The sequence below is a fragment of the Typopeltis vanoorti genome, chromosome 12, assembly GCF_054136105.1.
Source record: "Typopeltis vanoorti isolate ZY-2024b chromosome 12, IOZ_Tvanoo_1.0, whole genome shotgun sequence".
Taxonomy (NCBI): Eukaryota; Metazoa; Arthropoda; class Arachnida; order Uropygi; family Thelyphonidae; genus Typopeltis; species Typopeltis vanoorti.
This window is the reverse complement of record NC_143560.1, coordinates 29,984,931-30,009,813: the sequence shown is the minus strand read 5'-3', so window position 1 is coordinate 30,009,813 and position 24,883 is coordinate 29,984,931. Positions and strand designations below refer to the sequence as shown.

Genomic DNA, 24,883 nt, shown 5'->3' with positions numbered 1-24,883 from the left:
ACATTAATAGCCTCCTCAGTATCCAAGAAACTTAGCATTCTCTTTTGTTCAAGAGCCTATTTTATACCCAACCAACTCTTCACTATATGTTGTTATGTGCCATCCAGTTGTTCTTGACTCTTGTGATCTTGCGAACAAAGGCTCTCTACATACTCTACATACAAATCTCAAATCCATCCATGTTTAGAATACTGCTCACATGTTTGGGGGTGATGCACCTAAAACTTCCCTTAAAATCCTTGATGCTATCCAGAGATGTGCAATTAGGCTCACAGATGATCCTTCTCTTACAGACTCACTTCAACCACTGTCTCACAGGTTCAGTGTTTCAGTACTGTGTCTGTTTTACAGATATGTCCATGGTCACTGCTCCAGTGAATTGGCAATGATGGAATAGCCTTCCTCAAGAAGTATTCCCAAATAACTACAACCTGCAATTCTTTAAATAAAAAAAACTTCTCAGTTCTCATCTACACCCCACACATGCCACTGACGTGGCTATAGGTCCCTTGACCTCTTGTTTATGGGATCAATATATATTATTAATAACATATGACCTCCATGGAGTCAGAGACTCATTGTGGGAGGTACACACTACTATTGCACACAATGCTCATCCAACCCTGCCTTAAACTGATTCAATGTTATCTACATTCACAACACACTCAGACAATGCATTCCATTCACCAACCAACAACCACTCTCCATGCAAAGAGCCTGCTCCTCACTCCTCTGCTCACATCTGCCTTATAGAGTTTCCAGCAATGGTCTCTTGTTCTATTCCCTGCTCCCCCCTCTCCCATTCTATGAAAAATCTCTTCCATGTCAACCTGATAACATTCCCTGACTAGCTTATATGTTTCAATCATATCCCCCCCCCAACTTTCTCCTATTCACAAGGTTTTGCAATTTACATTCTTTCAATCTGTCCTTGTACTCAACATTCCAAAGACCACTGACCACTAAATATAAAATTACATTAGCAGAGAAATATGACAATGATGTCAGAATCTGGTAAGGTTAAATTTTTTATTAATGTTTTAAAGTGCAGGGAATTTTTAATAAAAGAAAGAGAGTTGCCTCGGGGGGGGGGAGTGATTTGGATACAAGTTTGAAGTTTGGCCAGTCTGTAGGTGAGACTGTCAACGTTGTCAACTACTGGACAATGGGGTTATTATTAAGTTTGTGAATTTTGGGGATCCCATATATCCTGGGTGGTTTGATATAAAAAAGGTTTAAGTTTTGATAATCTGTTTTGGTCTGTAATTTTTTTTAAATAATTTTTATACTTTTTTTTTTCTTTTAGCATTCAGTAAGAGGATCCCAATCTATAATCTAACAAGTAATAGAGTCCTTAAGCAAATGATTCCTTTTTCTGTTAGGTCCATAATAACAGTTGCATTTCATTTATCAGGTTTGGTTATAATGATTTTTTTTGTTCCTGTATAACTTTTAAGTGCTGATATTTCCTTAGATGGAATGATATTCTTGGATCTGCCTTTAAGAACACAAAAATTACATCCATGTTCATCTTTTATAGCAACTAAGGACTAGTAGACCATGCTCTGGATACACTTTCACATAGGGTTAAATGGAGAAAGATATCGGTATTACACAGAATTCACTATAGATCTGAGAGACTACTTTTAGATTCAGCATTTGCTATGAAGCATCCCCCCACCCAACCTCAACAAGTATGGCTGTATCAGTTTGCAAAGATCTAGCAGTCATTCTGAGACCAGATAGCTTGACCTGTACAAATTAACTTTATGATTATCTGGCCCCAGAGGCACCATGTTAGGACATTAGTTCTGTTTAAGTTTGAAACAATTTGAATTGTTTCTAATGATTTAGTTTGGCACCTATGTGCTTGTCACAGTTATAATTTGTGCTCTGAAGATGTCAGGTAGAAATTCAGCAAAATTTTAGTAAGTGCAATAAATTTAATTTTTCCTCTGTTTGTGTTATTTATAACATGAAGTGCTATCATGAATAATCAACAACACCTAAGTCTCACTATATGGAGCTCCCCTTTGTTTGAATGTTTCTATCCATTAAAACACTACACAGAGAGAGAGAGAGAGAGAGATGAAAATATGTGTGTATATATATATATATATATATATAAATGGACCAACTGAAAATAACAACTGAAATGGTTAGCAAGCTAAAAGGCTAAAATTTGGTCAACACCCAGGAAGGATGAATTACATGGCTATTGGTTGAAATATCTGACAGACTTACACGAAAGACTTGCTAGCCAATTTAACGATGTTTTACAAGGACAAAGCAAAGAAGAGTGACTCACAGCAGAGAAAACGTTTTTGATCATAAAGGTCCAAAGCCAGAAAACTTCTGATCAATAACCTGCCTTACTAAATCACTTCAGGAATTGACAACGTACATAAGAATATAAATTAAATTATTTAATTTATATTCTTATGTGCGTTGTCAATTCCTGAAGTGAATTAGTAATGCATAACCAACGTATAAGCTTGTCTATGACAATAACCTGCCTGCCAACAACTTTTAAGCTACTCACAGCATACTAGCTGACAAAATATACAGCTATCTTAAAGCAAATTCTCTTTTTCCAATTGAACAAAAAGGTCATCATCATCATCATCATCATCAAATTCCTGCCATGTACCCTCAAGGGGTGTACAGGATATGATAGTACTACATGAAAAAAATTACATCATTATTAATTTCCTATCTACAATTTTCCTCCAAATCAGTCTGTTACTTGTCAAGACTCCAATATTATCAGATCTTATATTTCTATCGTCTAAAGCACTTTGTACTGTATCAATCCACCTATATCTTGGTCTTCCTCTGGGTCGTTTTGCTGCCAACCTGGCAGAGAACACTTGTTTTGCTAATCTTTCCTCACCCATTCTGTTTAAGTGACCCTACCACCTGAGATCTCTGCTAACGCATTCCTGGATGCTGACAATGTCAAGTTCTTTCCTAATATCCTTGTTTTTAATATGATATTGCCATTGATGCCATCGGTTCATGCCTCTAATCTTTCTCAGGACTCTCATATCTGTGGTCTCTAGTCTTTGGTCAAGTGTTTTACTTCTGACCCAGCTCTCAGATCCATAAGTTAAAACTGGTTTGAACACTGTCTTGTATACAGCTAATTTAGTGTTCCGACTAATTTCTCTCTTATTCCATATGAATTTATTCAATTGACTTCCCACCATAGCAGCTTTGCTGATTCTGTTGTCTATTTCTATATTTAATTTACCGTCTTCAGTAAAAATCGTGCCTAAATAGCTGAAATGTTTTACTTGTTCCACAGGTTCTCCATTCACAACACAGTTGACATTTTCAATGATTCTGCCTATTTTCATTGTCTTTGTCTTTTTATTGCTGACCTTCATACCATATCTATTACAACAGCTATTCAATTTAGTCAGAGAATCTTGCAGACTTGTAGCAGATTTATTTAGAAGTATAACATCATCCGCTTAAAGCAAAGAGCTGACATTAACATCTCCAATTTTGATATCATGTTTAATACCACTTTCCTTCATAATGTGATCCATATAGATAATGAATAACAGAGGGGATAATGTACATCCTTGTCTCACACCAGATTTAACATTAAACCATCTTCCTGTACTTCCTTCAATTCTAACTGCTGACTTACAACTCAAATAAAGACTAAGTATTGCTTGATATAATGCCCCATTGACACCATATAACTGCAGCGTATTGAATAGCTTCTCTCTTGGCACCTTGTCATATACCTTTTCCAAATCGACAAAACTTAAATACAGATCTTTGTTATATTCCCATGCTTTCTCGACTATTTGTCGTAAAGTGAAGATCTGATCCTGACAGCCTCTATTTGGCCTGAATCCAGCTTGTTCTTCACCAAGCTTTTCTTCCTCAATTCTTCTCAACCGTTTCTCAAGTATACTGGCATAAATCTTGCCAGGAACACTCAGTAGGGAAATACCTCTGTAATTCTCACATTCAGTTTTATTTCCATTTTTATATATGGGTACTTTAGAGCTCTACTCCAATTATGAGGAATTTGTCCCTCTGTCCAGGCCTTCTGAACTATGCAGTGCAGCCACTGTAAGACTTTTATACCACCATACTTCAGCATTTCTGGTCGAATATCATCTACTCCTGCTGCCTTTCCACATTTCAAGCCTTTGATGGCTTTTTCTACTTCTAGTATGGATATGTATTCCTGACTGCATGCCTGGTCAGTGTTTTTTACCACTGTGCTGTCATCACTGCTTGTTTCATTTAGCAGTTTTTCAAAGTAATTACTCCATACTTCAAGGATATCTTTTTCTCCCGTTGAACAAAAAGGTAGCAGCAAAAATTCAAGAGGCACAAAAGACCAATTGCTGATTGATAAAATGATTCTGAAAAACTGCAAACGTAGAAAAACCAACCTTCATATGTCTTGGATAGATTATAAAAAAGCGTTTGATTCAGTGCCTCATAGTTGGATTTTAAAATGCACAGAACTATTCAGTATTAACGAAAACATACAAAACATTTTGCAAATCAGCATGAAAAATTGGAAAACAACATTGGTTCTAAATAGAGAAGAAATTGGAGAGATAAACATAAAAAGGGGTATCTTTCAAGGAGACTCATCTCCTTTATTGTTTATCTTGTCACTGATCCCCTTAACCGGAATTTTAAATAAAACTGCTCATGGTTATCAAACTGCGCAACAAAGTGCAAAGATATCTCACCATACATGGACGATCTGAAGTTGTACGCAAAATCAGAGAATGAACTCAGATTGATATATTCAGTCAAGATATATCAATGGATTTTGGCTTAGACAAATGCATAATTTCTGGAATGACAAGAGAAAAGTTTGAAGATCTGAACAAAATCGAGCTGCTCAATGGTGAAAAAATAAAGGCAATAAAATTCGAAGATAGCTACAAATATTTGGGAATTTTAGAAGCATCAGAAATTCTGTACAATAAGATCAAAGAAAAAACTAGAGCAGAATACATAAGGCGACTAAGGAAACTCTTTAATTCAATGCTTAAGGCTGGAAATTTGATATAAGCAATTAACACCTGGGCCATACCTGTTCTGAGATATTCAGCAGGCATTGTTGAATGGACTCAGCTGGAGGTAGAGGATTTAGACCGAAAAACTTGAAATTAATTACAATGCACCATGCCCTCAATCCTCACAGTGACATTGATAGGCTCTATCTATCATGCAAAAAAAGGAGGCAGAGGATTATTACAAGTAAAGCAAGTTATTGAAGAAGAAAACAAAATCTGAATGATTATCTGCAGCAAACAACGAAAAATTTCTAACTGAGGTAAGGAAAGAGGATTTATTTAAACCCATGGAGGCGAAATTGGAATACAAGACCAACCAAGTAAAAGTGAGAACTGAAAGATGGGAAAAAAAGGCATTGCATGGAAAATACCTTCACAGCATAGAGGACAGTGCTGACAGCAACTTGACCTGGCAATGGTTGAGAAATGGAGCACTAAAGAAAGAAACAGAATAGATAATTTTTGCAGCACAAGAACAGGCCATCAAAACTAATGTTATGAAGGCAAAAATACAAAAAAATCAAGAAGACAGTAAATGCAGATTGTGCAAAGAAAAGGAAGAAACGGTAGACCACATCATAAGTGAGTGCAGCAAAATCGCACAAATTGAGTACTGTAAAAGGCATGATAATGTAGCTAAGATAATTCACTGGCATTTATGTAAAAAGTACGAGTTTAAAGTATCTAAAGACTACTGGAAGCATAAAGTTGACCAAAAAGTGATTTGAATGAAAAAGCTAAAATATTCTGGGATTTCAAAATCGAGATCGACAAAAGCTTGGAATGTAATACACCGGATATAACAGTGGTTGAAAAAAGTGAAAACAAGAGTGTTCACAGTTTATCGAAATATCAGTACCAGGAGATAATCAGATTGATGACAAAGAAACTCAAAAAATTACAAAGTATCGTGAGTTGCAAGTCGAAGTTGAACGAATCTGACAAAAAGAAAACGAAAGTTGTTCCCATAATAATAGGTGCTTTAGGCGGCATCCCTAAAACATTGAAAAAACATCTAGAAGCACTTGAGTTAGATGGATTAAAAATCGGGCAGCTGCAAAATGCTACTCTGTTCGGCACAGCATTTATATTCAGAAAGTATTTCCACAACTCAAAGGCCCTTACGTAGATGATAAGGCATAATATAACCTGGTAATCCATTATGCCTTATCATCTCTTAAAAGAGATCACTGGACCATACTATAGCCAATTTAATCACAAACTTGTTAAAACCATATATGAAATATTATGCCATCATGATTAAGAATACAAACTCTCTTGCTTCAAGCACATTTTAAAAAAGTTCCTGGAATAAACTCTGCTCTAGAGACCAAACTTGGAACTTTTTCAAACCTCTTATATGCAGATTGGTAGTCTCAAATTGGACAATGAAATTCTTCTCTCACCTAAAGACAATCACAAAGATCCATGGCAAGATTCAAACCTGTAGTTTCCTGTTTGATATGCTACCCACTCAACATTCATCATCATTACTTTGATGATGTTTTTTTGCCACACACACACACACACACACACACACAGAAAGAGAGAGAGAAAACCAGATATCTTCCTGCAAATATTTAATGATTTGCAAATTAACCCTAGAAAAAGAATAAAAAGGAACATTATCCTTTCTGGCTAAATGACTCTGTTTGTTCTTCAGAAACATATCTTCAGCAAGAAATTGTTATTATCACGCAAGTCTCCTCTCTCTCAACAATTATAACTCAAAAATCATACACAAAATCAACAACCATTTTTCTTCTAATCCTGTAAGAAGAAATGACTCATGGGATTTCCAGTCCATATTCATTGCCCTTAAGAAATTTCAAACAGCAATCACGAGCCTATCAATCAACTCGGTCTACTTTTATCTTCTCCAAAGACACTATGTATCCTTTTTGCTGCCCAGAGCTTATCAAATTCTCTATAACTGTAGCTTATATTACTTTGGACAAACTAATCCACAGGATCCTTTGGGATGATGCTATATGATGAGTTGCTATATAGAAGCATCTACAAATTTGAATGTGTTTTAAAGAACGTGCCAAAAACCTCCTTCATTGTCCCAATCTTAACAAAGGACTATCCATACACAAATTCTGGGAAATTGTTATTAACAATTTGATTTAAGTTTTTAAAATTATATATACACACACGCACCCGCATGCAGTCTTACATATGGACTTCGTGGTCATCCATAAGTCAAAACTAAATGTTGAATAGAAATTTACCATGTAAGTTAGAAATGTTTATAACCGTAATGTTAAATGCTAAAAAAGAGTTTTGTTTATTAATTTAAACACTACCTTAATCATGGAATAATTGAAACTTACATGCTTATTAATGTAGTGATAGTTATTTTATTTAATTTGTTGATGAACAAGCAGATCTCAGAGCTGACTTTCTATCATCATAATCATTTGAAGTAGCCAGTTTAAGTTACATGACAGGTTTTCAATGCCTTAGTCACTTATACTTCTTCATGATATTCGAATTCATCTCTACATCAATCTTATTATTTATGAGTAGATGCACTGCTCAGATCACTTGGTCTTTTATTTATCATTATTTAACCCTGTAAATTACAATAAAATAAAAAGAAAGGCGCAACAATACTGTAGCTATATGGTCAGTAGAGACTACAGCAATCAGCATGTTGTGGGTTGGACAATATGCTTCCAACACATTGTCTCTGAAGGCAAGTTTCTTGGAAGCTTTCCTGACATTATCTGTAACTCCTGATCAGTGTTAGCTGGATCTAAGTAAGTCAGAGAATACCTGTGTGTATGTATATACTGGATCTTAATAGTGTGGCAGTTTACAACTTCACATTCTTGTGCCTTCTTGGATATGTTTTTGTCATTACTAATTATATGAAGAGCCAAAGGCTTCAATTCGGCAACATGAAGTTAAGGGATATTACATCCCATATTGTTTCTTAGCCAAATATAGAAACTATATATATTTGCTTACGCTTGGAATCGCCGAACTTTATATAGTTTCTATATTCGGCATGAAACTCTTTGAGTTTCTTATTCAGCTAAGAAACAATATGGGATGTAATATCCCTTAACTTAAATATGTTTTTGTCATATTTCTAATGCAACAGCTCATATGCATTATTACAACCATTAAATTATCTAGATAGAAGAACAATAACCAAGAAGTTTGCTTGTTCAAACTTCATTTCTTAGTTATTATTCTTGTCTCATATATAGAAATATCAAATATGTTTGTTTATATCATTTAAATTGGCCCTTCAGAACACACACAATTTACAGACAAAAAATACTAGTTGTGGTAGTGGTGGAGGTGGGCGGTAGATGGCGTTGATGGAGATGATTTGTAGTAGAGGTTCGGTGTAGTGGTTGAGATTGTAGGTGTCCTCCTGCGATGAGTCTTCGGACTCCTTGGAGGTGTCACGAATAATAATAATAATAATATTTTGATGCATAAAAATAGTCATAATTTGTATTTCAAATAGAGCCTATGATGACTATTTTTATGTAGACAAAACAAATATTTTTCTGCCAAGGATCAGCAATATTTGACTACTTGTCTGCAATAGATTATAGGTTGAGAAATGCTAGAAAAGTATACTATTTTGTCTAGTGTTATTTACATCCAGTTATTGAGGAGAAAAGGTTGTATATTGAAAATGCATATACACAGTCAACTCTCACTACAGAAAACATTACTATAACAAACTAGTGAAAGTCCCAGCCAAAGTCATCCATTATATACAAATTCTATGTTAAAGGAAATTCGCTATAGCAAACTATCCAATAAAACAAACCATTCCTGTAGTCCCTATAAATTTGCTATAGTGAGAGTTGACCATGTGTCTGAGGGGTTTTGTGGAATAATAAATCCTAATACTTTGATATGAGTTTAGCAGAAAGGCCACTATTAAAGGACCCTCAGAGCCCAGGTGGAGTTTGAAATCAGGTTTTTCCAAACAAAGGACAATTCACTAACACATAGGTGTTTTTTATATATATATTTTTTTTATTTTTAGAAAAGAGTGTTTCACTTTATTATTACTAGTAAATAAGAAAAAAAAAAATAATAAAAGAACTGGTGCAGTTAATTAGAAAATACAGGTACTGATATTCTGTTGATGATATTAGAGGAGTATCGCGTGTGCTTTGACATTGTATATGATATAACGTAGGATAGTATTCTGACATATTTATCATAGTTACAAAGTTTGTCTGAATTGATACTAAAGTTTAGCTTTAGGGTTAATATGTAGATCTCATGCAAATTTGTTGTGGTTGCACAACAGTATTATCTATACATTAAAATAACCTATGGCTTATCGGCCCCTTCACCAGTTTATATAAGCATGACAAAATATTATTTTAAGTATTTCTAACTTACCAATGGATGTGCTGTGATTAGAAGATGCTTGTGTTGTGTTCCTTTGTTGTTCCATTTGATTGTCTAATTAAAAACATGCATCATTAGGATTTAGCTCAAACATGTGCTAAATTATGTACTGCAGATGACTAATTAAAGATCTGCAATTTAAAGACATAATGGAAAAATAAAAGACAAAAATTATCCGAATTTATGTATTTAACGTCAATATAAAAGAGCAAAGCTTAATGGAAATGGAACTGTTCCTGTATAACCAACCTTTAAGGCTAAAAAATTAAATGTTTAAAAATTATTGATTAAAGTTTAAAGAAAATATTGACTGAAAACATACAAATATATTCTTGAAAGGCAAAGCTGATATCATTATATTTGTAGAACTTTCAACTTTAGCTACTTAAATGATTTTTTTATCTTTTTTTATTTCTTTAATATTGAACTTAATAATGGACTAAAAATAGTATAATACTGAAAATGTGGACAGCAAAGAACCAATAATCACTCATAGCAATATGAGATAGTAAAAATATACTGCAAAAGAGCTAATAAACAACAACTAAGGATTTATAAAAAAAACTATAGTATATACATGACAAGCACCAGCAGAAATGATAATAGTGTGTTAGGTGTTTCAAATTAAATCATCATCAGATTATGGAAAGTGAAAACTAGTTATTGGTAACCTAACTTCAACCTGAATTAAATAACCAAAATTCAAGTTTTGGTTATCTAATTCAGGTTGAGTTTTGATTACCTACTTTACCCTTTCCAAATGCATACTCTATGATCCATTCTGTCTTCATCCTTCTCAGATGCTTCCTCCTGGTTTAAAGGTAGGATTTATAATTATATCAGCAGATATAATTATAGATCCTCTGATGTAATTACATAGTTTTGCCATAAATACTGTTACAATGTCCACACACACACACCTGCACTGCCCACAGAATTGTGCGAGCTCAGTTCCATTAGTGGTACTGTGCACAACCAACATTCGCATGTTTATCAGTAGAGAGAAAATCAGTAGAGTATAAGCCCCACTGCATGTTAATATTATGAGAACCGTGTAGCTGAAATAGCACTTCACAAGGTTGGACTGTAGTCACCTGTTATTTTCAACACGCTTAAAACATTTGGGATCAGTAGGATGTTTGTGTATCAGACTATTAACCATTATAAACAATAGAAGACGTATCTGACTGCCAAAGAACAGTGTGTTAGGATGCAATAGCTTGTGAGGACAGCGAAGGCATGCCTTTGCCATAATCCTGTGAGAATGAAAAAATAAACGTTTTGCAGAGAACAATGTCATGTGTACTAAATGATGCCCTTGGGATGAGAGCCTATCGTCGTTCTACTGGACACTTCCTTACACCACAATATACGTGGCAGAGAGTGATAAATCAAAGGCACTTCTCCAGCAGTATGTGAACAATAGACAGAGATACCTCTTCACAGATGAGATTTTTCCCACCATTGAAGAGTCAAAACAATCAGGTATATGCCCTGGATGAATGCACAGCATATGCAGTAGCACCCAGGATTCAGAGGTCATCACCCTGCATCAGTGATGGCTTGGTGGTGGTGGTGGGGAGGGGATGACATATAAAGGTATCTAAGTTGCATTTCAGTGAGAAAGGGGGTCAAAACCTCTGCTAAAATGTATCAAGACACCGTGCTGGAACTGTACGACCCCTGAACACTTTGTTTTGTGGTAGGCAGTGGACCGACTCAGTCACTGCACACAAGGTGAGGACCACACAATAGTGGTTAGAGGTGAATGTGCCCGACCACACATCACCATCTGGAAGTACTGATCTGAATCCATTGGACTTCAAATTGTGGTTGGAGCTTGAGAGAGTAACCTGCAAGAAATGACATCCCAACATAGTCAGCTGCCTGATGGTGGATTTGGAGCAGGCAGTAGCAGTGTTTCTGTTGGATGTTGTGCATGCCTCCATTGATATGTTGTCTCACAGACTTTGGGCATGTGTGAAGGCAAAAGGGGGACATTTTGAACATTGAGTGTTGTTATATGCATGTTATGCATGTGGTTTGTATGTGTTGAAAGCTGTAAATGATTTACTGATAAATTAAAAGTTTATGTGCTGTTTAAGTTGCAACAGTATTTACTGCTAGACTAGGTCTATCAGCTCCATGGAGCTACATGAAAATAATTTTTAGAAATTCAAACTAACTTAAGTACTTCATTTTTCCACTGTAAAATTTATCATTAGGTGGGTATGTCTTTCAACAGAACATGATATCATTCAGATAAATTTCCAATGCAGGTTTTGAACTATTTATTGTAAAATTTTGGATTTGTAAGAAAACATTTCAAATTCACCTATACTGCCATCACTGTTCTTTAATAAGTTTGAATTATTTCCAATGCGTTAATTTTTTTTCTTCAAATAATCTGTTTGTTTATTATCCACAAGTGCTCATAAATATTCATATATTCCATGTCTCCATTAGAAATCTTTATCTCCGTGCCATATTCAACTTTCATATCTATTTTTTAGTCTCTGTAGCTCAGTCACCATAGACGAAGCCCTCTGGTCTCTGGTCAGAAAGCCCTGAGTTCGATTCTCATCTATGATGTGAGGAACCTTTGACTAAAGGTGAGTCAGCCGGTCTCATATGCAGGTAGATGGTTTTCCACACGGAAACTCAGGTTTTTCATCCCTCAGAACTAGCAAACTGGTCCTGTGAACACAGATTTACAGGCACAAAAAACAGATATACTTAATCCTTCATCAGGAGGGATCACTCCCCTCCCCATAAAAAAGAATGGAGGGGGGAATCCCATATGATTAATATTATATCTATTATTCAAAATTGCATGAATAGACCATCTGCAGATTTTTTTTAAAAAATTAACCTCCTCAAAATTTCACAAAATACTCCCATAAACATAAATCAATTTTGTTCCTAACAAAATTTACTACTATCTATGGTCCTCACAAATCACATGTTTTTCGCCCCAAACCTTACCTGCTTCAGGTTGAGTTTTGATTCACCCTTCCCAAATGCATCTGCCATGATTTTTTTTCTGCCTTAAAGGTGGGATGTGTGTGATATATGAACTCTGATATCTCAAATCAAATCCAGAGGTTAGCACAATTTGAACGTATTATCTTCACTTTTCTATATTCTTGATCAACACTTATCTTATCGTGCACTTCTTCACTTGCTACCTTTTCACATTTACTTCAAACAAACAAACAAAAAAAACCCTCTACAACTCATTTTCTCTACTTCTACCGGTCCAGATCAACAAGAAAATAAAACAATACTTGATCCAACTGTGCATGCACCTACCAGAATTCTGATCATCTTGCCTATTCCCCCAGTGTAGCTCAGACTACAATCTGATATAATCCCCCCCCCCTCCACAAAAGACATCTTTAACGATTCTCTGCATTTGACATTCTTCAATGGCTCTACAAGTTCTTTTCTTTGTTATCATAGACTGTGATTCATGATAAGTTAAACATGTGACAATAGGCTGTAAACTTAGTCCACTTCTTTTCTCTCTGCACGTATGTTAGTAAATTTGAAAAACCTGCCACATGTTCATATAGCAGTTGTTTCACCTTGTTCTTAATTGGAACCACTGCATGCAACTTTTGTCCATCTCTGTTTTCTCTACTTCAATCTAATGGTCCTGCAACATTACAAAAAAATTGACCTCCTAGTATCATTTCTCTCTTCAAACTACTGCACTGTTGAAGAAAAATCTTATCCTGCTATAGAGAAACACATTACACTCAATGAATGTTTTAATCATTTGATTTTGAAAAGATATTAAAACTAAGGAAGTAAATGATAACTAGTAACACATCAGGGGTAGAATTTCAAAAAACTAGCTTAAAATTTAGGATATAAGAGACTAGTACAAAATCAATAGTGAGTTACATAATTTAATAGTTATCCATGCATGATTTATCCTAAGAAGAAAATTTAATGTAAAATCAGTTGGATGAATAATCAAGTTTATAAACAAATATGCTATAAGAAAAAACTATAAGCTATGAAAATAGTACACAACTGATAAATCAGTTATTAAGTATGATAAGTTACAACTAGATTGTTCATTTACATAATAAATTTAGTTTAATCCTTTATCCAGTGTAAAGTTTGCGCCTGAAGTATCTTCAGGACTGCATATCAAAATGCAGTCCTGAAGATACATATCAAAATGCATATCAAAACTTTAGATAGGAGAGAGGGAAAAAAAAAGAAAAAAAAGCCCATTAAAAACCAGAAATGTGGTAAGCGAGCTGGAGCAGATATTTGGTCAAAAATGCACAAATACAAAAGTATGAAACAAGTTTTAGAGTGGTAGCACTGCATAATTCAATGGTAGTATGTTCAAAATGTTGAATTCTGGATGAATGGATTAGGGATCTTGCAACACACATCTATATAAAGGGAAATAAATTTTTAACCAGTGCATTCTTCCTATATTGATATCTGGCTGCAAAACATCGGCATTAAGTGTAAATGAAACCCAAAAATCAAGAATTTAGTTTAAAAAGATTTTAGATCAAACCACCTGCATATTCTTTAATTTTAACAGTGATTTACAAAGAGTGAGCATCTAAAGAAAAGAAGAGCTATAGTAGCCAACACTAAACATATGGATAATTTTGTATTGAATTTCAAGTATGATGGCCAAATTTCAAAATGGGTTTTTGAACAATTAGACTTATTTGCCCCTATGGCCCACATAAGGTTCTACTAAGGTTCTACTATTTGTATGATGAATCAAAAATTTGGATAAGAAATCAAATCCAAGTCTCTGATATTAAGAAAAAGTGAAATATCCGAAGTGGAAATAGATTGGGCATGATGCTTGAAGGGAAGAGCAACAGTAAACAAAAGAAGTACTGAATTGGATTCCATGAAAATCAAAATGACCACAATGATGACCAAAATTATGATGGATTGATGAAATCAGCAGATTTGCAGGAGCAACATAGGGGAAAAAAGCAACTGACAGACAGTTTTGATATAATCTTGGAAAGACCTTAATACAGCAGTGGATCAATAATGTCTGATGATGATGCAAATAAAATGAGATTTCGAGGAATTTCCCTTTACATATTTCTTTTAAAGATATATATAAATATATTATATATTTTTATAATATATATTTATACATTTCTATATATTTATACCAGTGACGTCGGGTGCCCATTTCGGTTTGGTGTGCTGTCGGTGGCTTATGCAGTAAGCCACTGACAGCACACACCTTATGCAGCTTACGTTGATGGCTTAAGCACTACAAAATTATCAGTTTGACTGCAGTTTTATCGATGTATGAAAGTTTTAAGTGTACAGTGCATCTTAATTCGTCCAATGCAATTAATTGTAGGACAACTTTGAATCTTTAATTTGTCAATTAATTATAACCAAATCTGCATACAGTGGGGGAACAATGTGTTTGTTTTTAAATATATTAGAAAACAATAATGAAGGAGAATGTTATATTTGGTTGGTATATTTGAATTACTCAAAGGTGTAAACATGTGAACCATCATTAATAAGTCATGTGAGAATGAGAAATGTAAAGGAAAGGATTAGTGTGAGTAGAAATACTTTCATTAATGGCAAATGAATTATTAATAATCGGCATTTGTGATATGTGTCCTATAAGTTGCTGGGTAGAGTGAATAGCATAATTAAAAAACACTCACGAGGAGAGGGAAAGAGATTTGTTTGCAAAGTATAAATAACTAACCAATAATAAACAGCCACTGTATACATTTAGTAATTAAGGCTAATTTAATGAACTAATAATGTTTATCAGTTGATTCATTTAGGCATGGCAGGAATACAAGTAGTTTGATGGAGGAGCAAATCATCTCGTAAAATTTATTGTACATGTTATGTGCATTTCTCTGGTTTATGTATATTTTGCTTCATTTTCTAAGAATTTTCTTTTGTTTACTGAGACTCAGTATACATTTTACACAATAATAGGATACGTAATATCTCACCATTATTGGAATTATCCACACTAGTCTGCATGGTTAGCCTAGTAGCTATGCACTTTGCAACCGTATGCATGGGGAAGGAGTGTCCTAGGTTCGATTCCCGTCAACGACGCGAGGAGTTTAACGATCTTTCTCAGCCATAGACAAGTTAAGCCGGTCCTGGGTGTGGACAGCAGGGGTTCCCCAGTTTATCTGGGGTTTTTCATCCAGCAAGCAGGCAAACTGGCCCCATGAACACACAGGCTACAGTCATAGGATATAGTACTTAATCCATGACCGTGACGATACTGCAATGCACTCCCGACACTCTCTCGGGCGGCTCATCGCCACCTTGGCTGTGTGCATGCTCCTGTAGTAAGTTGCTCCATTAACGAGAAAAAAGTCTCATTCTCCATCATCTTACTACAGGACCTCTCCTCACCCCAACTTTAATCTTCTCTGGATGAAAACATCCCTACCCAACTCAGTCAAATTCATATGCTGTCTCTATCGCTCCCCAAATGCAACCAACCACTCTGAGCTCTTTAATTTCCTCTTCCTAAAAATTGACTTTCTCCAGTCCCACTTTCCCAACAGCAAAATCATCCTCTTAGGAGATTTTAATGTCCACAATACCAACTTGTTTTCCTCCTCCAGCTGTACAGATCTTGCAGTAGCAGAGATGCTGAAACATTCGGCATCACTAATGACCTTACACAACTCGTTCAGATACCAACCAGAATACCTGATAAACCAAACCATTCTTCAAATACCCTAGACTTCTTCCTGACCAATGACCCTTCCAAATACACAGTGAATATAGAGGACCCGCTCGGTAACTCTGACCACAACCTAGTGCTCATCTCCTCCCCATGCAACAATGCTTACACAGCCACTCCCATACAAGATTAGTTTGGCATTATAACAGTGTCAAGTGGGACAGCCTCCGCAACTTCTATGCCTCATTCCGATCATTAGACTATTGCAAAACCAACCCAAACACATGCACTGAACTCTCATAACCAAAGTAATCCTCACTGGCATGGAATCATACATTCCCCCACAGTACTCTGACCTGCCATTCCCTAACTAAACCCTAGTTTTTCAAAAGATGAGCCATGGCAGTACAAATGAAAAACCAAACATACCATCACTGGCTCAGATCAAGAACCCCATCCTCCTTTAGAGCTTATATCCAAGTCCAAAATAACTGCAAAAAAAAAAAACAATCAATACTTCCAAAACAGAGTTTGAAAGAGCAAAAAAGCAGGAAATTAGCAACCGAGCCTTTTGGTCTCTCGCCAAAGCAATTGGTTGTAACTTCTGCCCAACACCATTCCCACCTCTATCATATCCAGATGGTTCCATTGCATCATCTCCTACAGAAAAGGCCAATCTCCTGGTCTCACATTTTGCTTTCAATGCACACATAATCGAAAATGGCAAATGTTCCCCAACCATTCCAGATGCCCAACATACAATGCTCACCATATCCTTTTGCCAGAAAGAGATCAGCAAAATACTGTCTAAATTAGACACAAAAAAGTCTCCTGGCCCTGATGGCATTCCTCTAATTGTCCTGAAGGTTTGCACACCAGAACTGTCTGCTGTCCTATGTCGCTTATATATACTGTCTTACTCCACTGTCTATCCCAAAGCCTGGAAATTGGCCTATATTCAACCATTCCCAAAAAGGGCAACAAGTCACTGCCATCCAACTATCGCCCAATTCTCATTCACCTAAGTCCTGTCTAAAGTAATGGAAAATTACCAATTCATCAATTCCATCATCAATTACCAACTCCTACACTACCTTGAAGCTGCCCATCTAATAAACGACCACTAGAATGGATTCCGTCACTGCCGATCAACGGGAGATCTGCTCACATATGTCACCTATCTCTGGTCAAATTCCATGGAGAAGTTTGGCAAATCTCAAGTGGTTGGACTTGATATTTCCAAGGCTTTGACTGGATCTGGCACAAGGGTTTACTAAACAAGCTGCCATCGTTTGGTCTATCTCAAGACCTCTGTAGTTGGATTGCCAGCTTTGTGTCTGAATGCTCACTATGTGTGGTGGTGGATGGCTCCTTATCCCCTCACCATTCAACTAACGCTGGGGTTCCCCAAGGTTCTGTCCTCTCACCAACCCTATTCCTACTATATATCAATGACCTACTCCAGCTTACCTCCAACCTAATAGTTTTGCAGATGACAGCACATTGAACTCCTCCCTTTCTTTGATAAACCTTACTCCACACAACTCACCTCAACCTACAGAACAGCAATTACCACTGCCTTCAATTCAGACCTCCAAGCCATCCTCCAATGGGGTTCAGATAACCTAGTCAATTTCAATACAAATAAAACCTGGTACTGTCTCATTTCTCATTAAAAAAAGAACCAGTTTCTCCCAGCATTATTTTTGACAATACTGAAATTTCCAGACAATCTAAGATTTCTCTTCTTGGAATTACCCTGACATCAAGCCTCTCCTGGCATAAACACATGACAACCATTGCATCCTCAACTTCTAAAAAACTGATTTCTCTTTTGCTCAAGACGTTACCTCGCCCCTGAATAGCTATTAACCTTATACAAATCACAAATCCACCCAACCATCGAATACTAATGGGGCCCCCCCAAAGGCTCCCTCAAATTGCTCGACTCCATACAGAGGAGAGCAATCAGACTTATTAATGACCTATCTCTTACCAACTCACTTCCCCCACTTTCACACAGATGCAGAGCCCCCCCCCCCCCCCAGTATATATATATATATTTTTTTTTTTGGGGGGGGGGAGATTTGCAATTCTCACAAAGGGAGAATCCACCACTTTATTTTTTTACTTTTCTTTCTTTTCAAATGAACCAGTTGTTAAAATTTCACCATACAACCCTCCAAAAAATGACTTGATGTAAAATCAGGTATAAGACAAGTGTGTACACTATAATTCATCACCTGTATAGATCATATTATACTGGAAGTGGCATTAAACCTGTTATCAAAATTGGAGATGTTGGTGTCAGCTCCTTACTTTATGTGGATGATTGATCAAATACTTCTTGCTTTAAGCTTCAGCTTGCTGCATCCCCAATACTTCAAATGCAGGTAGTCTGTCCATCGCTTTCTTGGTCTACCACTAAAAGTAGATCACTACTTTCTTGGTCTGATCAAATACTTTCAAATAAATCTAGTACAAGTCTGCATATTCCTTCGACTAAACCGAATAACTGCTGTTCAAATCTAGCAATAAAATGACAATGACTATGAAAACGCACTGAAAATATCAGCTACGTTATGAACACAGAACTTTAAAATATTTTACTTTTTTCTATAGAAAAAGTAAAATATTTTGCAGTTATTCTCCCATAATGCAAAACACATCTCCTTGCAGATATGTATAATGTTATGCATTAAGGGAAGGGCCATTACCCAGACTAGTTTCGACCTTTATTGAGGTCTCTTCAGTGGGAGCCAGGCCCAGAAGTGGAGATACCAGGCAGAAGCAATGGCGAGGTCATCTTTACCTATAGGAGTTGCCAAAAGGTGTGCCACCTTTTTATTAAATTACTCTGGATTTAGAGAAAGATGTTGAAAGTTTATTAGCTTGGTCCACCTTTGCTACTAGTTGCCCAGTGTTGTACTACCTTACCCCAGTCCTGAAGATATTTTCAGGAGCAAACTGTTTGCTCACACTTGGATAAAGGATTAAACTAAATTTATTATACACTTCAAGAATAGTTTAACCATGTTAGCTTAGCATATATTGATGTTAAAGCAAGCATTCTCACATATATTAATGTTACAGTGAACTTTTGGTTTATTGTTTAGCATATTTTAAGATATACGGTATTATTATTTACACACATCATTTTTTATTTTACAGAAAAAAATCAGTGGAATTTCTATTTAAATAAAATTGAAACTGCCATGAAGTCATATATTTCATGCAATGCTCTGATTGTTCCTGTTATAAAAAGTAAGTGAAATTACATTTCTGACAGGAAAGGGAATGTATTAAGATAACACAGTCCAACACAATTTTTGCTGACTTTTATATGAGACTTGTTTTTTACTAATTTGGGTGCACTGATTTCAAATATCAAACCCATTTTTCTCTATCACGTCAGGTTTTTCCTCTATGGCATTTTCAGCGAGAGCGGTGAGCACTCCGATTCTGATCTGCGCACATCTTTGAATAATAGGCTATATCTTCGGGAATTTTTCGAATTTCTTGATAAAAAGTTAGGAACAGATTTTTAAAAGTACATACTTTCAGAAAATAATATTAAAAAATCGATTTTTTTTGATCCTCTAAATAGTACTGCCTCCTTAAAACTATCAAAAACTTACAAATTAGCAAAAAGAAAATGCCATAGAGGAAAAACCTGATGTGATAGAGAAAAATGGGTTTGATATTTGAAATCAGTGCACCCAAATTAGTAAAAAACAAGTGTCAGATCATAATCAGCAGAAAAAAAAATTTTTTTGTTGGCCAGTGTTATTAATTAACACATTACAAAATAACCAAGGTATTCCGCGAAAATTTCAGGATTTGTGAAGTGTTCCTTCGTAGAAAAAGTTTGAGAAATGCTGGATTACTCTATTATTGGAATGGATTCTCCTTCTTTGACATGTGCAGAAGTGTCGAAAGGTCTCGTATCTTGAAGTTATGCACTGCATAACTTCAAATCCGTATAAAAAAGATACGCATAAAAAAAAAGAGACCTGAGTGTATATGGAATTATAAAGCTGGTGATTACAATAAACTGCTAGCTTTGACATAAAAAAAAACTGTATGGTAGATGAATCAGAAGAGACACCTTAGCCTCCACCATCTGTAAAAGCAGGGTATCTCAACTGTCAACTATCAATAATTCACTAAGATTCTTCAAATGTCAGAAATATAGACATGACCAAACTGCTTGTTGTGACTCTCCCACCTGTGCCCAATGTGGTAGTGAAGAGCATGATAACAAATCTTGTTCTGCAAAGAAAGTTAAATGTGTCAACTGTCAGGTATATCATCCAGCTTACTCCCATTAATGTCAGAAGGGGAAAGATAAAAAGAAATACAAAAGATTAAAACAGAACAAAACATGTCAATCAGAATGGAAGTTAGTTACCATTCTGATTGACAGATTACCATCACACCTATCCTGAGATCCTGTTATGCTGGGATGGCAGTTAAGAAAATGTAAACAGCAACTCAAACTCATATGTCTATCTCACCATACCTGAATTATATGACTGTGAGTGCTTCACTGTTGAGTGCATTAAATGCCTGACATCCGGTCTCACTCAAGAAACAACTTCAAAAATGGTCCCATTTGATGAGACCCTTACTTGTCAAAAAATTATGGCATGGATATCACTTAAAGATAAACCACAGACAACCCCACCGAAAATGTGGATACTTCAATATCCACTGAAAGTAAATTAAACTTACCAACTGATTCTGACACATCAGATTGTGTATTGAATTTTTTTTTTCAGAGGAAGAGATGGACATTGGCCATCCACACTTCCCAAAATCAATCGATAGATTAAAACATGATAAGTCCTCAACCTGTAAAAGGAATGCTGTACAAGAGTGCTGTAAAAGGAATTAGAGATGATAAAGGTGATATGAAAACTGGTGATATGAAAAAGATATCCTTGAAGTATGGAGTAATTACTTCGAAAAATTGCTAAATGAAACTAGCGGTGATGACAGCACAGTGATAAAAAACACTGACCTGGCATGCAATCAGGAATACATATCCATTCTTGAAGTAGAAAAAGCCATCAAAAGTCTGAAATGTGGAAAGGCAGCCGGAGTAGATGATATTAGACCAGAAATGCTCAAGTATGGAGGTATAAAAGTTTTACAATGACTACACTGCATAGTTCAGAGGGCCCGGATAAAAGGACGAATTCCAGATGATTGGAGTAGAGCTTTCATAGTACCCATATATAAAAAGGGAAATAAAACTGATTGTGAAAATTACAGAGGTATTTCTCTACTGAGTGTTCCTGGTAAGATTTATGCCAGTATACTTGAGAAATGGTTGAGAAGGATTGTGGAAGAGAAGCTTGGTGAGGAAACCACCTTAAGAGTTTCACTGTTATACAGATGGACAGAAAACTTGAGATGGTCCTGCAAATGGTGGAGTAGCTATCCTAGTGGGCAGTAATACTCCTTTCCATCATGTCCAGCTTAATACTGCTCTAAGCCGTAGCAATTAACTTATCTGAAGGATTTCTCATTACAGTATGTTCAATCTATTTACCACCAGATCATGAGATAAAAAAGAAGGAATATGATAATCTTATATTGCAACTGCCTGAGTCCTGAGCCCATACTTCTTATGTGTGACTTTAATGAGCACAACACTCTGTGGGGTAGTGCTGACACAAATGGTATCACTGAGTGAGTCCTTGACAATAATGCCTCTCCCTTTTTGAATAATGTACTCAATACCTTCTTTCATATGCCTACCCACTCATATTCTGCAATAGGTCTTACTGTTCCGCTATCATTTTTCCACTGCTAACATGGGATGCTGAAGAGAACATAGCGATCACTTTCCTGTTTTTTGCACGATGTCTTCACAGGAATCATGCTCTCACATGGATCCCATGGACCAGGCTGACTGGAATGCCTTTTACCATCTTTCGAAATTTAATGATACAGTCAATCAAACACCTATCAATTAAGTAGCAAAGTATGTAACAGATTATATTGTCCAGGCAGCAAAAGACTCAATTCCAGAAACATCATCTCATCCACTCTGTCCAAAGCCTTGGTGGAAGTACCCAGAGAACTCAGGCAGGGAAAAAAAAAAAAAATCAAGAAATAGCATTGGGTATATTTCGTAGTTACCCCACTTTTATTTATTTATTTGTATGGAGTTTCCTCCCTTTTTCTCCCCCGTCCCTATTGGGGTGAGTTGAGCCCCCCCCCATGGGGGGGTAAGTATTTATGGCTGTAGATCTGTGTGTGTTCACGGGGCCGGTTTGCCAGCTTGCGGGATGAAAAACGCCAGATAAACTGGCGGAAAAAACCCTATTGCCGTGCCCAAGACCGGCTAACTTGGCTATGGCTGAGGAAGATCCTCAAATTCCTCACGTCTTCGATGGGAATCGAACCTGGGACATCCTTCCCCAGTCATATGGTTGCGAAGTGCACAGCCACTAGGCTAACCGTGCAGACGTTACCCCACTAATCAAACTTAATAGCTTTTAAACATGCTCAGGCCAAAGCATGTTATATGAGACAAATCTTGGATTCATTTTACCTCATCGATTACTCAAACAACCAGTGCAAAAATTGTATGGGATAAGATCCAGAAAGTGAAAGGTAGATACAGAACTCACTGTTTGTCCACCTTAGAATGGATATGTTATTGCTGATCCCAAAGTTAAATGTTTCAAGATTAGAGAATGGGTACGGTGAATGTTCCATCCTGGGAATTGAAATCATTTACCACCTAAAATCCATGCCACAGTAGGATTCAGATGCCAGCCAAATGTTGGTCAAAATATGGAGACTATCTGCTATGCCAACAAGGATAGCAAATATCTTTGCTACTTATATAACTGCAAACAAAAATGATTATAAATATCTCATGCAGTGATCACTGGACTAGTGAGGGTTATTACAAAAGTCCAAGTAAGTTCAGCATCTGTATATTTTGTATGCTGTAATAATTATTCATGTAACTTTTAATATCTTGTTGTCTTACTTTTAATCTCTTCTTTTTCTTCTGCAGCAGTGAGATCAGCCCGAAAAAAAATACGTGCACTACTTAGAGAGTAATTGAGCAAGTCTAGTTCCTATAAATAAATAAAATTAAATAAAATTAAAAAATGAATCTGAACTGGTTTTCATATTTCTTGAATTATTTCAATAATTTATATATCAATGTTCATAAAATGCTTATTTTATCATTTAGTCTGCAATGCTAAATATGCATGCTTGGTTGTAATATGGGCCATCTAAAAAGTACTGTTTTCCATATCCTAGATCTCTTTTTTCACAGAACCAAATGGATAAAGACTATCATGCTCCATCACAGCAATTTAGAAGAGAAAGGCTGTTGTCTTTCTCATCTTTTTAGAATCTGCTGCTGCTCTTAAAAATCAGCCTAGTTTAAATAAATACGGTTGCACAAAACTTCCCAAAATATGGGAAACACTAATACCTATAATACTTTTTTTTAGCTTGGCTTTGGTAGCATGGTTTTTGATAAGTTGCTGATTTATCTTAACCAGATAGAAGGTTTGAAAGGGACTGAGTTAAAAGCTTGTTTTTCAAAATATTCCTAAACAAAATTGGCAGGAATGGGGTGGGACTGCTTCTTTTGAACTCTGTTTTGAGATTAAGGCCAATAAGATAAAATATGCAGTTGGTTACTGCTATAGGCCATGGATTTCCAGGAATGATCTGGAAGACAAGCAATGAGAACAGGTCAAGTAATTATTATGAGGACTTCAACTATGGAGATATAGACTGGAAGAAAGAAAATGAAATACACCTACTGAGAGATAATTACTTGAAGTAGCATGTGATGGAGGAGACTGGGGATACCAGAGTGGATCTGATCATAGGATAAGAAGAGTTATCCATAACCAACATGGCTACATTGCCTTTGATTCGGGAGAGTGACCATGCAGTCTTGACTTGGGAAGTTTCATAGTCATTCTTCTTTCTACTTACCATATAACGAAAAATCTCTTTGGAATTTCCTTTTACCTGCTCAGCTACTTCTCATAATGTGGTTTTGCCTTAGAGTGCTGAGATGGATGAACGGAATAGCTACACCATGATTCAGCTAAAATCTGCAAAGGCATTTGACACATTTAACCCTGTTACACAAATTAGAACAAATTGGGATGGATATTATTATTTATATTATTGTTATTCCCCTAAGACTACATAGAGTCAAAGACTCATCTAGAAGGTCCTTTTGTGATACACACAGCTCATCATAATGCGCCTTAAACACACTCAAATTCTCTGCAGACACCACACTTTCAGGCAAGGCATTCCAATCATTCACAACTCTGCATGCAAAAAACCTGCTTCTCACTTCCTTATTCTCCCCTGATATCCTATCATTTATGAGAGACTGCTTCAACATTGATCTTATAACAATCCCTTACCAACGTAAGGGGTACATCTCTATCAAATCATCCCTCTTCCTCCTATTACTAGACTATGTAAATTGCACCTTCTCAACCTTTCCTCATATTCAACATTTCAGACAGAAACTACTTTAGTAGCTTCTGGCCCTTTTCCAACATCTCTGCACCCTTTTGAAAACCAGGTGACAAAATCTGTGCACAGTAGTCCATGCATGGCCTAATCAAAACCTTATAAAATGAAACAAGAATCTCCTTACTTCTACAAGTCAGTGTCCTCTGCACCATTCCTAAAATTCGTTGTCTTGTCCTCACAATTTTGG

General features: G+C 36.1%; 1 protein-coding gene across 2 annotated transcripts in view; it reads right to left on the bottom strand.

Annotated features, from left to right (window-relative positions):
* Positions 1-24,883, bottom strand: part of SWIP (strumpellin and WASH-interacting protein) — a 557,147-nt gene that overhangs the window by 8,518 nt on the left and 523,746 nt on the right. For both annotated transcript variants that reach the window (XM_090402140.1, XM_090402141.1), the window contains 2 exons: positions 23,162-23,252; positions 9,450-9,512 (listed from right to left, as the gene is read on the bottom strand). In XM_090402140.1, coding sequence (XP_090258266.1) covers positions 9,450-9,512; positions 23,162-23,252 — 154 coding nt within the window. The remainder of the gene's footprint in view (positions 1-9,449; positions 9,513-23,161; positions 23,253-24,883) is intronic.